Source organism: Chrysemys picta, chromosome 5 (genome assembly GCF_011386835.1).
Source record: "Chrysemys picta bellii isolate R12L10 chromosome 5, ASM1138683v2, whole genome shotgun sequence".
In the NCBI taxonomy this organism is placed as follows: Eukaryota; Metazoa; Chordata; order Testudines; family Emydidae; genus Chrysemys; species Chrysemys picta.
In genome coordinates this window covers 33093445-33111925 of record NC_088795.1, presented here as the reverse complement: position 1 = coordinate 33111925, position 18481 = coordinate 33093445, and the positions used below count along the sequence as shown (strand labels likewise).

Below are 18481 nucleotides of genomic sequence, written 5' to 3'. Positions count from 1 at the left end.
GTGTCCCTGTACAAGGGCTAAGAATCTCGCACCGAGTCTGGCAACTGTAGGCTGATCTCATTGTTATCAGTGCCTGGAAAGGTCTTTGGCCTCATTCTGTTTAGTAGGATGTAGCTGCTCCATGACAGACATTGTCATCCACAGAAATCAGGTTTCACCAGGTGATTGACACTGGAAGCTGTCCCTATCCTCCGGCTCCTGGCTGAGCTGTGCTGAGAATTTAACCTCCTGCTTCACATGGCATTTATTGGTATCAAAGCAGTGTTCAGTTTGGTTGACGGGTCAGCACTTGGGCTCAGACTGAAAAGAGTTGGCATTCTAGATGTTTTGCTAAGCCTGGCACGCAATCTTCACACCAGTACTAGTGTGAGGAGTGCCCTTTGATTCATCGCTTTTGCTGCATTTCAACACAATCTCAGGTGTGCAGCAGGGATGCATTCTAACCCTAGCACTTTTCTGTTGAGCAGCTGACTGGATATTAGGGCTTGCTGCTCCATGTGTTGAGGCTGGCCAAGAAGTGTCCACTAATCAAGACTATGCCACTGACATTGCCTTGCTTGTGGAGAAGGCAGAGAATTTCAGCCCTGCCCTTCAAAGTCTCCAAGACACCACCAGCACTTTGGGGTTGAATGTCTTATGGCAGAAGACCATATAGCTATAAGACCATAGGCAAAGTGCTACATTTAGGTTGGAATGATAGTGGAAGGCATGCTAGAGGTTGAAAGAAGATTTACCTAAAGGCAAGGTGGTCTAGATGTTTGAATGCAAAACTGGAAATCAGACCACATGTGCACAGTTTGCAGGGGAAAGGACCCTTTTTGGGGTTTTTAGAAAGGAGCCAAGATTAAGCCTTATAATGGGAACCTTGTTACAATCCTGTGAGAATAGTTTCTTCTTAATCTAAAGAATATACAGTTCTGCTGAAAAAAATCTAACTGGCTTTCTAATTACCTAAATAAGGGTGTTTTAGTATCTGACCTCATATTTTTAGCCAGTCAAATTTGCATGCAATAATTGACTAGCCCAGCCATCTGTATGGTGGAAAGTGGGGAGTTCAATGTATGTAGTCCACACAGGTCTGTTTAACTTCCTTTGTGCCCTTTGTCTTTATGCAGCTGAGGATCGATTGAATGTTATCTTTGCTTTTATTAGTTTGACTGTCATTCACGCATACAAAGGGAGACTAACTTAACCTAATAACTATCCTATCTACAGGGAATGCAGAGAGCTACCAACGTCACTTATCAAGCTCATCATGTCAGCAGGAGCAAGAGAGGCCAAGTGGTGGGGACGAGAGGTGGCTTTCGCGGCTGCACAGTCTGGTTAACAGGTACAGTCAAACCCTGTGCATGGATTTATGAAGCTTTTCTTCATTTTTGTTTGCCCATTCTATCTTCTCTTTTTTTTTCTTTTCAGCTTTTTCTTGCTAAATGTGGGTCTGAGGCTTAGATTAAAACAAAGGGCTACTGCTAGTTTATTGACTTCACAGTCATAGAGTAGGGAAAGGTTTGCTTGTGTCCTAGAGAGAGCTGAGTGTTGCCTGTAAAAGGAGATATTCAGTCCTTTTTTTTTTTTTTTTTGAGAGAGGTTCTTGGAAGGGAAGTGTTCTGTAGAATCACAGGTCTCATAAAATACAAAAAGTTTGTGTAGGAGAGCAAATGTTTCTCTATAAATCTGTGTAGTGGGATCCTGGTCAGGCTTGCAGGAAATTACTGTAGGACAGACTGTAAAATGGTCTTTCTGCTTTTAACATGATTTTGAGTAGGCCAAATATCAGCTTACGTTTGTGTAAACAAGACAGCATCATGTCAGGATCAAGCACTTTCTTCACAATATCATTTTAAATGGCACCATTGAATCATTCTTTTTCACTTTTGTAATGTCCTTTTTAATGTTTTTTTCAAGATTTTTCCTTTACTCTGGCTTTGGATTTCTGTCTCTCTTAACTGAATCAGTATTTTGTTTTTTTAATCAGACTCATTATTAAAGCAGCATATTACCTGTGCTGCTGGGGCATTTTCTACAGCAGAGTTGAACTATGTGTAAATTAATCCATTGTACTGCAGTGGTTTAAACCCAAATGGATCAGTGTTTATACCCCTACATATTTGCTTTATGTCCACACTTAATACTGTTTTAAACTGCTTCAGTTGCAGATTTGTCTAGGTACCTAATCCTATCCCTCACTTCTCAGCACAACTCCCAGAAGCGGTGCATTATGGGAGTTTTAAAAGGCTACCAGTATATTACAGCACTCTTGTGGGAATGTTGGACCATATCAGGGAATTTCTGTATTAGGACCATAAAATGTATGTGTATCACAGGTCTGAGGCCAAGAGAGACGAGGGGTAAGATTGAATTCCCCACAGCTTAAACTCCAAGGTATTGGTAACAGAATAGGCCTCTTGCTTTCTCATTTCTGTGTCTCTCCCTCTCTCTGAGAAACATGCAAGGCCAAACTGCTAATTGTGTTAACACATCTTAAGACAGAAAGTCTGTTCTCAAAGAGTGATAAGGCTTTGCAAAAACAACTGTAATTGTTCTTCAAAACAGAACACAGCTTCCCACTCTTCGTAACTTTTAACTTGTTTGCTATGTATGTTAAAGTTTAAGTAGATTTGAAACATCCTGAGAGTTGTTTAGAAGTTAAGAGATAGTGAAGTAATAAGTGATAAATGTATGTTAAAATAGAGGATGTATGTGGATAGATGCTTGATTTAGATAAAGGATGAATGGTCAGGGAAGTGCCAGCCTAAGAATTACAACTTCAGTCTCAATTGGCCGAAGAATGCGCAGAGTGGAGATAACCGGATGACCCCCAGAGAGCAAACCAGAATCCTCCCAAGGATGAAAGAACAAGATAAACACCTGACAGCTGTCATGGAGCCGTCACTGCTGTGCCATCTGCATGATGGATTTATCATTTCAAACATGAGAACAGTGAGTGGTTAACACTTCAAATGCAGTAACAGCATGATGAAGCAATTCCCACAGACTGGCATAGGAATAAAATCCTATAAAAACAGACTCTAAAGACTGAAAACTTTGAGTCTGGTTCTGCAATCACCCTCCACGAGCATCGGATGCGCATCTGACAAGGACTCAGCTCCACCCTCGTGTGCAGGCTACCTGGCCAGTACTCTGCCATGAGCAACCTCTAGGCTGGTAACTATAAAAATGCAGAACTTGTATGAATGAGTTTGTGAATGAATAAGGAATGGTAGTGAAATAATATTGAATTGCATATCCTGATTTCTTGCTCTTTATCTGTATTTATAATAAACCTGGCCTTTTGCCTCATCCCTCTTATAAGATCCTGTTGGTATTATTTTATTAGTGTAACAGGAGGACTAGTTGAACAATTTCAGCTAGACAGCATTAACGCTGGCACTAAATCCAGCTGCAAATATAACCTGGTGCAGTATCCAGCACCCTGTTAACTCTCAAGAAGCTCCACTTATCATTGCTGTGGGAACTGCACTGGTTGCCCATTGGATTTAGAGTGAAGTTCAGGGTGTTGGCTTTTGACCTATAAAGTCCTAAATGGCTTGGCTTGGTTCCTGCCTATTTATGGTATGGAGAGAGGTTGGCTCTCGGTTCCACAGCTGCAATCAGCTAAGGTCATTGATCTCGATCTTCTGTTTAAAAATAAACATAAAGATGGAGAAGGCCCCGTCTACACTGGCAAGTTTGTGCGCAGTAAAGCAGGTTTGAGCGCTGTAACTCCCGAGGTGTACACACTGCCAAGCCACTTAGTGCGCAGATGCAGCGCTCTAAACAAACCACCCCGATAAGAGAGTTTTCTGTGCCGGCTACAGCGCTGCAGTGCCAGTGTAGACACCATGGTGATTACAGCGCTGTGGTTGGCCTCCGGGAGGTGTCCCACAATGCCTGTTCTCACCTCTCTGGCCATCGGTTTGAACTCTGCTACCCTGCCTTCAGGTGATGAACCGTCAGCCCCACTGCTTTGCAAATTTGCAAGTGCCCTTCCTGTTTGCTAGGTGATGCATGCAGGGGTCTCAGCACATCTTTCCAGGTGGCCATGCCGGCTCCACTCACTAGGCAATCCCCTGCTTGGAGCAATGCTGAGCTGCTGGACCTCATTGGCATTTGGGGAGAGGAGGCTGTGCAGTTACAGCTGCACTCCAGCCATTGGAATTATGATACCTACGGACAGATTTCTAGATGCATGATAGAAAGGGGTCATGACCGGGACGCACTGCCATGCAGAGTCAAAGTGAGGGAGCTGCTGAATGCCTACCACGAGGTGCGGGAGGCAAACCGCCGCTCCGGTACTGCGCCCACGAGCTGCCGGTTCTAAAAAGAGCTGGATGTGATACTCGGCGACCCCCCCCCCCCACACTGCGAAGGACCCTGTGGCTATTTCGTTGGCTCTTGTGCCAGTCAAGAGTGGACCGAGCCAGGAGGAGGAAATCTTGACAAAGAGGGGGAGGGGGACCCAGAGGCAGAGGATGGCTCTGAGGCCAGAGATGCATGCAGTCAGGAGCTCTTTTCTACTCCGGAGGAGCCTAGCCAGTCATAGCAGTCAGATCTTGGTGAAGCACAAACAGGAGACGGGGCCCCTGGTAAGTGGCTCTGATTTTGGGAATTGCTGAAGCGAGTTGTTGGGGGCAGGAGGTTTGCAGAAAGCAGGCTTGTCTCCCACTCATGCCTAGTCTGAGCGGCGGAACAGGCTGTTGATTGACTCTCTCACTTCACAGGAATCTCCCTCAGAGATCTCCAGGAAACTCTCATGGAGATACTGGGCAATCTGCTGCCACAGATTCCTAGGCAGAGCTGCTTTGTTTCTTGCCCCATTAACGGTAACTTTCACATGTCACTTTGCCGTGACGGATGGGGGGACCATTGCTGCACATAGGCTAGCTGCATAGGTGCCAGGGCGGTAGCTGCAGGCTTGGAGAAGACCCTCCCTCGATTCCCTCCTCCCCCTCAGCAGCGAGATATCTTACATAATGGTCACCTCCTGTGGAAAGTGTGGGGACAGGAATAATTATCAGGCCCACCCTAAAGTGCTGGCTCTCCCTAAGTGCCCAAGAGCCACGTGCCCAGTGTACGGCAGGGTCTGGGAACAGTGATTTACCCTGGCCCTGCAGCTACGCACCATTTTGAGGGTTTTGTGGCTCATGTATGCTTCCCTGGGGTCAGCCAGTTAGTGACAGGTGTGTGAGTACTGGCTGTGTTTTAAAGCACTGAAACAGTGTCTGTGTTGCAAACAATACTGCTTCTGTAAAATGTTGCATTTAAACTTCTCAGAGAACACTTTGGGAGCACAGCCTCCCTCTTTGTTATCAGCGGCAGAATGGCTGTGCAGGGGCCAAGAAGAACTAAGGAGGACTTTATGCGTGAGGTTATGATGCACTCGGCCGCCAAGAAAAAAGAATGGAAGGAGTGGCGGGACAGCGAGAAGAGGGACCGAAAGGGGAAAGCGACACACCAGAAAGAAGCCACAGAGCGGCTCTTAACAGTTATGGGGCGCCAAGCGGACACGTTCCAGGCGATACTAGCTCTTCAAACCGAGCAGTTCCACGCCTGCCCTCCCTTGCAACTTCTGTCGCAAAACTCTTTCCCATGCTTCCCCCCCTCCCCCCACACACGCACACACACACACCACCAACACACTGTTATCAACCTCCTGGCTCCACACTCTACTCGCAGCATTCCACTCCTCCCAGTCCACCACTGTGAACTTCCACTACCCACTGCACTTAACACCCATCCCTCTGCAGTTTGGCCCTGCTGCATTGTACTCCAAAGGAGAAGGTTGAGTATGATCCCTGGACATACACAAATCTGTAGCTGTCCCGGGACCCCTCCTCCTCTTGAGACCTTCCCTTCCCCCATCACCTCCCTGCTGATGATTTTCGTTTGACTCTCTCCTCCGGTTGTTGTCTTTCAATAAAAGAATTGTGTTGGTTTGAAAGCAATCTTTATTCTATTAAGTGAAAGCAAAAAGAGCCCTGCAAAGCAACATACAATTATGTTAAGGTCCCTTCTTGCATCATGTGCTCCAATCACCTCCTAGCATTACAAGCACTGCAATCCTGAGCATAGCAACAAATATTAGAGGCTTTCAGCTTCAAATTGCTGCCTCAAAGCATCCCTGATCCCTATGGCGCCGTGCTGTGCCCTTCTAGTAGCCCTGGTTTCTGGCTGTTCAAACTCAGCCTCCAGGTGCTGAGCCTCTGCGGTCCAGCCCTGAGTGAAGCTTTCACCCTTCCCTTCACATATATTCTGGAGCGTACAGCACGCGGCTATAAGCATAGGAATATTGTCATCGGCCATGTCCAGCTTTCCATACAGGCATCGCCAGCGGGCTTTTAAACGGCCAAATGCACACTCTACAGTCATTCTGCACTTGCTCAGTCTTTTGTTGAACTGCTCCTTGCTGCTGTCAAGTTGCTCTGTGTACGGCTTCATGAGCCATGGCATTAAGGGGTAGGGGGTGTCTCCCAGGATCACAATGGGCATTTTGACTTCCCCTATAGTGATCTTCTGGTCAGGGAAGAAAGCCCTTCCTTGCAGCTTCTTGAACAGGCCAGTGTTCCGAAAGATGCGTGTGTCATGCACCTTTCCGGACCAGCCTGCATTAATGTCTGTGAAATGTCCACGGTGATCCACAAGCGCTTGGAGAACCATTGAGAAATACCCCTTGCGATTAATGTACTCAGTGGCTAGGTGGTTTGGTGCCAGAATTGGAATGTACATGCCATCGATCGCCCCTCCACAGTTAGGGAAGCCCATTTGTGCAAAGCCATCCACAATGTCACGCACGTTGCCCAGAATTACGGTCTTTTGGAGCAGGATGCGATTAATGGCCCTGCACGCTTCCATCAACACGACTCCCAACAGTTGACTTTCCCACTCTGAATTGGTTAGCGACCGATTGGTAGCAATCTGGAGTAGCCAGCTTCCACAGTGCAATCACCACGCGCTTCTCCACCGGCAGGGCATTTCTCATTCTCATCTCCTTGCGCCGCAGGGCTGGGGCAAGCTCATCACACAGTCCTATGAATGTGGTTTTTCTCATGGGAAAGTTCTGCAGCCACTGCTAGTCGTCTCAGACATGCATCACGATGTGATCCCACCACTCTGTGCTTGTTTCCTGAGCCCAAAAGCAGTGTTCCACTGTGGTCAGCACCTCCACGAATGCCACAAGTAATCTCGTGTCGTAGCTAGTATGTGTGGCGAGATCAATGTCACACTCCTCTTGCCTTTGTAGTTTAAGGAATAACTCTACCCTCACTTGTGACATGTTGGTCAGTGTGAGCAGCATACTAGTCAACAGTTTGGGATCCATTCCTGCAGCCTGAAAGAGGTAGGGCAGGGCGTGCAGTACACAAACCGTTGAAAGATGGTGCCAAATGCGGACGGAAGCACAGAGATTGCTGAGATGCAAAGCAATGCATCATGGGGCATTGGGACAGAACCCAGGATGCCCCGCAATCCCTTCTGCCTTCCCCCCAAGTCTTAGCGGCAAAAGAGAAAGAGGTGCTTTGTGGGATAGCTGCCCAGAGTGCACCGCTCCGAATAGTGCTGCAAGTGTGAGCACGCTATTGCGCGGGCAGCTGTCAGTGTGAACACACAACAGCGGTTTTCCTTTAGCGCTCTCTGAGCGGCGCTGTAACTGCTGGTGCTGTAACTTTGCAAGTGTAGACTTACTGGAGTGGGAGGAGGCTACTGGCAAAGCATTGTCTGTCAGGGCCCTTTTCGTTTGGTATATTCTCACCCCCACATCTCTAAGGGCCAAGACAGCCTGAATCTGTAGGCGTTCCAGGTGCAATGCAAAGCCCATCTGTTTGAATGGGCATTGGCTGAGTGCTGACCCAGTGGGATTTCTGTTTAGTGTGAAAATGCAGTCATGGTTTTAAGCTGTAATGGTCAGATGACCAGGGATAAAAGAAATTGTGGGAGGAAGGAGAGGTGCTGCTTCTTTGGATGACTGTATTTCCTAACTCCTGTGGTGGTTGGTTATTTCAATTAATTAATTAATTAAAATAAATGTATATATCAATGTTACCTTGAGCTTTAAATGAACTCTCTGATGTGGAGTTCTTAAAGGCTGAAATTGAAAAAAGTAAATAAAACAATAATTTACCCTACTTGCAAACAGTTTGGATCACTCTTGGGTGTGGACACAAGATGTGGCGTTATAGTTTTAGGGGGAAGAAACTGTAGTTATCATGGGAAATTTCCCTAGCGTAAATAAAACTTGGGTGAAAGGTTTGATAATGACAAAGAAAAAAACATCGACCAAGGAGCCCAGTCAAGCAGCACATTTGGAATGCAGCCTGCTATATCATGTCCACTCTTTGGGTAATAAGAGGTTGATGCCCTTGCTCTCCACATCTCTACACCATTATGCACCAGTCTTGATCAGCCTTAGTGGTAATCTTCAAACAGGTGTCAAAGTTAGACTCAGGACTCACCGTTTGTCAGACCACTCTGTTTTATTAGCACAGCTGTCTGCTAATACATTCAGAGAATGTGAGCCCTCCCATGCAAGACCCAAACAGTCTTATTTATACAGATAAAAGGGCGCGAACTAAACAAAGGGACAAAGAGAGCAAAATTGTAAAATTTACCTGGGGCACAACATGCATATCCTACTTCCTTACTAACTCTTATCGATCTAAGGCTAATACTTCACCAATCGCCCTTAAGTGGAGCAATTGTTCTATCTTAATGTCTGCTTTCCTGATACCTGGATCGCAGCATTTCTCATTTCTACTTAAAGGCACATACAGCATTCTTTAATTCATTCTATTTCTTTAATATAATTCATTTCACTTTCACACAGGCTAGTAGACTCCTTTTCTGTCTGCTGGGTGAGTTGCATGTTATGTCTGCTGAGAGCACCAAGTATTTCATAGACATGACCTGGATTAGTCTAATGTTTTCGATATTATCTTGCAAGTGTGAAAGTCATGTTGTTATGCTGCTTTAGTCATATAAATGAGCTAAGATAAGTTTTTAATCGCTGGTCCCTCTGACAAAAATTGGAATGGAAAGAGATAAATAAACCACAAAGCTGTAAAAGAGGGGAAAGTTTTTTATTTTTAAATACAATATGCAAGTCAAAAACTTTGTCAAATAACTTTTTTTTAATATAACTTGTTATAGTTGTAGTACAACTTCATTGTAACACAAACGCACTAAACCAGGCAAGACTTCATTTTAAACTGTTATAGTTTGCAGACCATTTCTCTGGCTCCCAGTAACCCATAAACAGCTTTTCCAGACAGTTGCAGTAAGGACTTATTCTTAGCTGCCTACATGACCACCTTTCCAGGAAGCTGCCTCAATAATGAAATCTTTGTCCCTCAGTTTTGTTGTTGAGAAAGAGGTGGGATAAAGGCCAGAGTAGGAGGATTAAGGTCTATGGGAACAGAATGCTAGAAAAAGACTATTAGGGGAAGTCATGTGCCTCAAGAGGATGGACTGATAGCTCTGCTGATTTAGGACTAGAAATACACCACCAGGATTGATTCAAGTCTCACTGCTGGTTCCAAATATAAATATGGCAAATTCTAAGAACCTAGGTAAGCAGACTTGGAGGAAAACCAGAAGTAAAAATACTGATTTCTGTCAGGATTCACAGGATGAAATTGGCCCCTTATTGCCTGTCTAGGCTCCAGGCAGAGAGTTGGAAGGGCTGTTTCAGAAAAACCTTGAAGCTGCACTACAAAAAGATGGGATTTTCAAAACTGTCAAGTGACTTAGGATCAGAAGACTCTCCATGGGACGTGCTCCTAAGGTGCATCATCGCTTTTGAAAATCCTACTAAAAGTCTATAAGAGATGCAAAAAAGTTTAAGGCTATCTCTGTGTACAAAACAATACATGATTTTAGAGGATTTCAGAGGGTTCTACAGATGATAAGCTCCCTCTGTTTTACTTGTTTGGACAGCACAATGGAAACCTAATTCTTGTTGGATCCCATAGATCATGAGTCGGCATCCTTTCAGAAGTGGAGTGCCAAGTCTTCATTTATTCACTGTAATTTAAGTTTTCATGTGCCAGTAATACACTTTACATTTACAGGGGCCGGCAGATGGAACCCCATACTGGCAGTGGCTGAGCGGGCCGGCGGCTGCTGTCGGCCCGGGGTTCCATCCATCCAGGCCGGCAGTGGGCTGAGCGGGGCCGGCGGTCGGGACCCCAGGCCGCTCAGCCCGCTGCCAGTCTGGGGTTCCGTCCGCCGGCCCCTGCCAGGTGGTAGTCGAAGTCTGGAACGAGAAAGTAGCAGTGCAATAAGCAGCTTCTTATTGTAGACTGTGGAGCTCCTATTCATATAGCCTCTCTGGCTCAATTTTCCTTCATCTGCTTAAAAATATTTGAGGGGTGTGTGAGAGAGTGACTGAATATAAATAGAGGAAGCTGATGGAGTTTAACATAATTTTTCTCCCATTTCTTAAAGTGATGCATGTTGAATAATGAATTGGTCTAACATTTTTTTGTTTTTGATTTGTTTAGGGCTGTCTGGGGCTGGAAAGACCACAGTTAGCATGGCATTGGAGGAGTATTTAGTGTGCCATGATATTCCGTGCTACACGTTGGATGGTGACAATATTCGCCAAGGCCTTAATAAGAATCTGGGCTTCAGTCCGGAAGACAGGGAAGAAAATGTCCGGCGTATTGCTGAGGTTGCTAAGTTGTTTGCAGATGCTGGTCTGGTGTGCATCGCTAGTTTTATCTCTCCTTATACCCAGGTAAGCATACTGCCCTGATACATATTTATGGTGCTACAGGATGCAATAGTTTTGCTGTGCCACGAATATGTTCATATCACCAGTCTCCCTGGAGAAAACACATGTAAAATATAAGTTAGTGTCACTTAAGGAAAATTTTTGAGCTCTAGGAATCCTCCATTTAGCTTCTCTCCAGTTGATAAATATAATTTAAAATTTTAGTATGTAAGCTTGAATTTCCTTTGAGTTGCCTTAGAGATACAACTGTAGGTGACATCTCATGAATTTCCTAGACAAGTTGAACTTCTTTCAGTATTAGTGCAGTCCCTGCTTCTACTAAATTTAAAATGGTAGCTGTCTTTCAGTGTAATTTTGTCACAGCTGAGAGATACAATTTGGTATTAGGACAAGGGGGGAAAGGAGAAAAGACAAACCAAAATTTCAGTGTTTTTTTCACTTGTCCAGGTTAGAGCCATCTGGATTTCTTTGTTTTTTAAATACCAAGAAGGTGGAGAATATGCTTCATCTGGAAAACATAATTAGACTGTTAAAACCTCTCCCCCCCCCCCACCCCCCCAAAATATACAGCATGGTCTTTACTTGCCTAAATTGTGCAAGAAAAATATGCAGTTGAGCTTGCAAAATGGCTAACTGTGTTCGACTTGTTCAATTTGTTGTTGTATGCAGTTTTGAATGTGTATTTAGATGTGGCTTTTTGGAAATACAGCCTAAATGTGTGTGTACATTTTGTACTGTTAAGCATTTTTCATTATGTGTGTGGAGATGTACTACTCAGTGAACGAAGGGGAGAGAGTTGGCGAATGGACACCAGGGAGCATCTTTTAAAATAGTTTTTATGCATGAGGTCTATAGTATGACAGTTTCAAAGTGAGAATTACCTCAGTATTTCTTTGGGTATTGTGGTGCAAACTATTCTTTAAAGAATAGTTTGGAGAGTTCAGGATTCTGCAGCAGGCCAGAAGTTCTAGAGATGAGAAAAATATACAACAGTGCATATCCAACAAGTGTATTTGGTTAGGGATCAAGAAATCTACATTTAATATTTTAATGAATTGCTTTTTTAATGATGGCTAATGATTGGGAATTTTGTGACTAATAGTACCTGGCTCTTTGAGCTGTGGTCCAAGTGTAGTATCTGCTCTGAGCAGGACCATGTTTGTAAAATGTGTATGTGGTATTTGGGTCTGCACAAGCCTAGTCAGGTTGATGCGTGCAGAAGGAAGTTTGTGTTCAGTGGAAACCCCCCCAAAAAGGGGAGTGGGGGTGGGGGATTGAGAAGAGTTGAAGGATTCATGGGCAGTAAGCCACATCCCTTCATGGCGTCAATGAGATGGGGTAGATGTATTATTCTCAATGGGGGGGTAACGCCTAATATTTGGGGGTGGGGGAGAATAGGAAATAGAATATCCCATTGTACATATGACTTGGGTATAAAAAATCCAGTTCTGTATAAACTACCTCTGAATTTGGTGTCAATTTTACTATGCAGAAAGCAGCAGACCCACTAATCATATGTACTTTGTACTTTATGAAAGGAACATATCTATTCCCCCCCCCCCTTTTGTGATCGCAATCATAGAATATCAAGGTTGGAAGGGACCTCAGGAGATCATCTAGTCCAACCCCCTGCTCAAAGAAGGACCAATTCCCAGACAGATTTTTGCCCCAGATCCCTAAATTGCCCCCTCAAGGATTGAACTCACAGCCCTGGGTTTAGCAGGCCAATGCTCAAACCACTGAGCTATCCCTCCTCCCTTATCTTAAATAAGCTAATGTCCTACAAATATTCTTCTTTATTTATTTTTTTCTGATTCAAAATTCTATTTAAAATCTGTTGTTTCTTTCCCCCTTCCGCCCTCCCTGTTCAGGATCGGAGCAATGCCAGGCAGATTCATGAAGGTTCAAGTTTGCCTTTTTTTGAAGTATTCGTGGATGCTCCACTGCATGTCTGTGAAAAGAGAGATGTCAAAGGACTCTACAAAAAAGCCCGGGCTGGAGAAATTAAAGGTGAATCTAAGTATAGTCACATCTTTTCCATGCTAAACTTTGATGTTGTAATGATTGGCTCTATAGACAAATAAATAAATGGCACACTCCAGGCCACATTTCATTAAGGTGCATTTTGGTCCAGTGAATAGACACTGGGCTTAGACTAAAAAACCTGATTTCTATTCCCTGCTCTGCCGTAAGCCTGCTCTGTAACCTTGGGCAAGTTGCTTTGTCTCTCTGTGACTGTTTCCCCTCCCACCCTTTACCTGTCTTCTCTATTTAGATTATAAGCTCCTTGGAGCAGGAGCAGTTTTTCCACTCTGTATTTGTACAGTGCCAACCACCGTGGGGCCCTGATCTAGTTTCCATGTGTACTGTAATGTTCATAATGGCCTGCCAAAAAAGTAATGGAAAAGAAGTACATTCACAGTCCTTCCTTCTGTAAAGCTGCATCGTGAAGAACGCTTTTACAAATTTATTTTTGTGGTGCTGAAGAAGCTATGGTTGTGTGCTGATGCCCTGTTGCATTTTAATACCACAAATAAGCCCCACTAGAAAAAATTTACAAAGCTGGAAATCATATCCTAATGGATTGGAATCAGTCAGCAATTTTGTTTAAGGATAACCGCATAGAAGTGCCTTTTTGCTGGATAGTAGTCCTGCAACTTGTAGTGGTTAGCAATAGTCATTCTGCCTGTATTTGGAAGCAAAACAGTGTTGTACAGTATCTGCTTCAGCTACTCGATCTCATAGACTTTAAGGGCAGAAGGGACCATCATGATCGTCTAGTCTGACCTCCTGCACGTTGCAGGCCACAAAACCTGCAATAGACCCATAACCTCTTGCTGAGTTACTGAAATCTTGATTTAAATACTTCAAGTTACAGAGAATCCACCATCTTTTTCTCTAGAGAAGATGAAGCTATCGAATCAAAGACTGCTTAATGCATATCTGGATTTCCGTGGAGGTGATTGTGGGATTGCCTCCCTGGATGAGAGGCATGATAGCATGATTGGTTAGAAGCTCCTCTGTTTCAGACTAGCATGTTAAGTAGAAAGGGCAGAGAAAATTATATGGCGTCTGATTTGGGATGTAAATACAGTCTTTAGGCCTGTAATAGCCATGTATAGCAGGCTTTATTAGCTCACTTAACTACTTCAGCTCTATTAGCCATACCAATGTGCCAGAAAAACCACTGTGATGTTTTGCCCTTTAGAGTTCTGCCTGTTGAATCAAAAACTCGTTAACCAGTCTTGCGTGCAGATAAGCAAAATATGTAAAGATTATTTAACAATGCATTCCATATCAAAGCAATTACAGTAAGGACAGCCAAAAGGGTGTCTAACTAGTAACTCAAGATTGTTGCACATTGTGCTTTTGCTTCTTTCTTCCTCATCCATGGTATATTCTGTTACTTACTGTAGAAGGGTGCATTTAGAAAGGTAATAAAGGGTCTCATTTTAAAAAAAATAAGCCATACAAAATTGTGTCAAAGAAGTTAAAACTACATACTCTGCCATACTGTGTGTCTGCCTACAGCCAAGCAGCTACAGTCGAATAATATAAGAACCAGTCTGAAGTATGGAGGAATTTTCAGTTCTGTCTTCTGTCATGCAGGTTTTACTGGCATTGACTCGGAGTATGAAAAGCCTGAGGCCCCAGAACTAGTGCTGAAAACTGATTCCTGTGACGTGAATGATTGCATTCAACAAGTAGTGGAACTTCTTCAAGAAAGGGTAAGGAGATGTGGTGGTGTCTTCTGATATTGATTTAAATTTTGATTTAAACTTATCTCCAAATTCAAATTCTTTTAAAAATAAGTTTTATAAAACTAAAGAGCAATAAATTTTTTCCCCACAATTAAAAAAAAAAACCCCACTGTAAACATTTGTCTTTAAAAACACCCTGCTGCGTCTTAAAAACAAATGTCGTAGCAGTAAGAACCTGAAAATGGAAATACACTGCAAACAAAAATGAAACTTAATTATTTTCATTGTCCAAGCTGAGAGACGCAAAAAGTGAGGAGCTCTGATGCCTCACAACTTTTTCATCGGTAATATCATGGTAAAGTGCATATAGCAACTTTATATATAAAGTTATGAACATAAACTGAAATCATGGCTGAAGAGTATCTCCCAGTTAAGTCTGGGGAGTGGTTAAACCAGTTTCTCAAAGACAAAGGGCAAGTTGATGCCCCAGCCAAGTGTCCACAAAGCAAATGAGCCATTACCTACAAAGTAGCCATTATTTACAAAAAAAGTGGGGCAGGGACAAAGATTTGCATCTTAGCACAGAAACAGCATGGAGATTTTTTCCTCCTGAGACTGGGCAGTCTCCTAGTTTTCGACTGGAAAAGCTTTTAAAAGAGGAACAGGGGCAAACACCCCAAGGGACCCCTCTGCCCCCCATCTGCCTCTGGCATGGCACCTAAAAAGACATAGGAAAACAGCCATTGGACTCTGGAGGGGATGGGAGGGGGTGTGGGTCCTGACCTGAAGAGTTTGGTTAGTAATCTTGCTGGAAGCGTGTGGTGAGAAATTTTGCTTGAATCTAATATACTTTGGTAGGCACCAGTAAGCGTTTTATCTTGATGTTTCGTGTAACCATTTCTGACTTTTATGCCTCATTACATGTACTCACTTAAAATCTCTCTCTTTATAGTTAATATACTTGTTTTATCTAATCCAGTGTGTTTAAGTTGAGGGTCTGGGTAACTATTTAAGTTAATAAGATGGTACATTATTCCCTTAAAAGAATAATTGACTTAATACATTTGAACAGTCCGAGAGAGAGCTGGGCAGTACAGGACATACATTTTGGGGGAGGGGAAGGGGAATCTGGGACTGGGGGTGTGATGTGGTTACCCTGCAGTATAACCAAGGATGGTGAGAGCCAGAGTGTAACTGGCAGGCTGCAGTTACACACAGGATGTGACTTGCTGTGTTGGAATGACCAAGGTGGGAGCTACTTCAGCAAGCCATTGTAAGGCACCCAAGGTCGCAGAGCAAGGGTGACACAGCCCCTCACTGGTCTGAATTTTACCCCAGTATGTCACATAAAGCCACCCCTGTGACCGTAGCGTCTGAGCACCTCACAGTATTTAATGTATTTATCCTTGCAGCACCTCTGTAAGGTAGGGGCAGTGTTGTTATCTTTATTTTACAGAGTCTCTGTGTCTCAGATCCCCAAGTGACTGTGGCAGAGCAAGGAATTAAACCTAGGTCTCCAGAGTGCCAGGGTAGCACCCTAACCATAGGCCATCATGTTCTGAATATTTTCATACAGGGAAGCATTACTTGCCATATATAGGATGCTAGTAATAACTTGATCACAGGATCTCTTGCACTTCCTAGTAGGAAAAGCCATCTGTGTTCTTAAAACTTCATAATTCAAGAGAGACGCAGCATGTGAGCCCATGTAACGAGCCTCCAGTTCTTTGCTTAGGGCATTGGGTCTGCTATGCTGAATACGATTTGGCGTTTGTCTCAATTAAACAGGTTTACCTTGCCCCTAGCTTAGGCCATACTTTAGCACTTGCTAAGAAGAGTGAGAGTGAATAGCTATTCAGGGAAGGGCATGGGAGATGTTCTTGCCATTCCTTCCCTGAAGGACGAAGAGGGTGAATCCATAAGGGATGTGAGTGTTGCTGTGCCGGAGACTGTCTACACTACATCATTTACAGTGGCGCATCAGTAGTGCTTCTGGTGAAGACCCTCTTAGCTGATGGGACAGAACTCTTCCATTGGCTTAACTCCTGCCTCCACGAGAGGCGGTAGCTATGTTGGCAGAAGAACGTCTCCCATTCACATAGCGCTGTCTACACCCGCGCTTAGGTCAGTATAATGTATGTCACTCAGGGGCGTGGATTATTCACACCCCTGAGTGATGTAAGTTATACTGAAGTAATTTGTAGTGTAGACATAGCCCTAGTCTCAAGTGAATTATGTCTTCTTTAAGAATCTATTAGGAGTAGTATTTTACCTGTAATAAGCATGTGGATTTTCTTCTTGAGCAATCCTTTAGGACAGGCAGAGGAAAAGCAGCAGAGGGAAGACAGGATTAAAAAAATTGATTTTGTTTAAAATAGCTATGGAGCAATCCTTATGCAAAATGTTAGTATTTCTTGAATTTCAGATGACCAATTTTTTGAATGGAAACAAGCAACTTTGATGTCTTCCTGAAATCTGTGCTAAATGCATACATAATTCTCTTGACTCCACCACCTCAGCCAAGCTTCACAATCATCATTGCAGTGTATAGTACTAAATTGTTTGTTTAAAACTTATACTGTGTATATGTGTGTGTGTGTGTGTGTGTGTACACACACACACACACGCACATGTCTTTTGTATAGCGAAAATTTTTTCCCTGGAACGTAACCCCCCCCATTTACATTAATTCTTATAGGGAAATTGGATTCACTTAACATTGTTTCGCTTAAAGTCGCATTTTTCAGGAACATAACTACAACGTTAAGCAAGGAGTTACTGTACAGGTACAGTCCTCCACTAGGCATGGAGAGCCACAAATAGGAGTCGAACAGGGGTTCTCAAACTGGAGGTCAGGACCCCTCGGGGGTCATGAGGTTATTATCTGGGAGGTCGTGAGCTGTCAGCCTCCACCCAAACCCCGCTTTGCCTCCAGCATTTATTGGTGTTATAAATTAAAAACACTTGTTTATATATTTAAAGGGGTGGGGGGGTCGCACTTAGAGGCTTGCTATGTGAAAGGGGTCACCAGTACAATAGTTTGAGAACCACTGAAGTAGAAGGAGAAGATGAGTTTCAGTGGGGAGTTTCAGACTAAGAGTTGAATTGTGGAGATGCACAAAAAGATGGAAGGTAGTAGTGAAATAGCAGAAGATGTTAGTTCTTGCTGGGTTTGGTTCATATTCTCTTTGGTGATATAGCTATAGTAACTGAAGAAATAGCATCCGTGGGATTCAGGAAGGAGAGTTGATGAGAAATTGACTCTGAAATGGGACTGTGTGCATGTAGAGGGGGAAGAAGATACAAAATACATCCCCAGGGGCTCCTGGGAGAAAAGGAGTGAGGGAGACTAGAGAATAAGGAAGTACGGGAGAGAAGTGAGAAATCAAAGGGGGTTTTGAAGAAACCTTACTGGAAATCAGAAGAGAGGAGGGAAAGAAAGGACTTAGGACACAGATGAAATGTAGGAATTTGGGTTTCTTTTGGTTATGGGCTTGTAGGGCTCAGGCTAAGGGGCTATTTAATTGTGGTTTAGATGTTCCGGCTCAGGCTTCCATCCGAGATCTGGGTCCTAGAGCCCAGGCTCCAGCCAGAGTCCAAACATGTACACCACAATTAAATAGTGCCTGAGACAGCTACCATGGGCTAGCTGCAGGTGTTTAACTGCAGTGTAGACATACCTGAAGGGTGCTTAATTTTACCAGCGATATTGTTGCTAGCTATTTTTCTTTTGTTTATTGTTTAGGGCTAATTATTTTCCATTCCCTTCATTTGCTTAGTTACACATGGTCCCATAATCTGTTCTGAGGAAATTCTCCTAGCTGGCACACTTTCCAGGATGTGACATCCTAGATTCTGTCAGTCTTAAAAAACACATTGTGTATGAAACACCATCCCCTGTAGTGTTTTATACATTTCACAACAAAGAACAGCTATTAAGACAAAATCAATCAAATAAGATCCAAGCACTATGTCAGCGCTATGCCAAAAGCCTTGACAAATAAAAAAGGTATTAGCCTTTATTTAAAAAAACACCTCCCTCCCCCCCCCAAAA

General features: G+C 43.7%; 1 protein-coding gene across 2 annotated transcripts in view; it reads left to right on the top strand.

The window, feature by feature from the left end:
* Nucleotides 1–18481, top strand: part of PAPSS1 (3'-phosphoadenosine 5'-phosphosulfate synthase 1) — an 83388-nt gene that overhangs the window by 8528 nt on the left and 56379 nt on the right. For both annotated transcript variants that reach the window (XM_005287901.4, XM_008170132.4), the window contains exons 2-5: nt 1216–1330; nt 10494–10729; nt 12598–12736; nt 14336–14454. In XM_005287901.4, coding sequence (XP_005287958.2) covers nt 1216–1330; nt 10494–10729; nt 12598–12736; nt 14336–14454 — 609 coding nt within the window. The remainder of the gene's footprint in view (nt 1–1215; nt 1331–10493; nt 10730–12597; nt 12737–14335; nt 14455–18481) is intronic.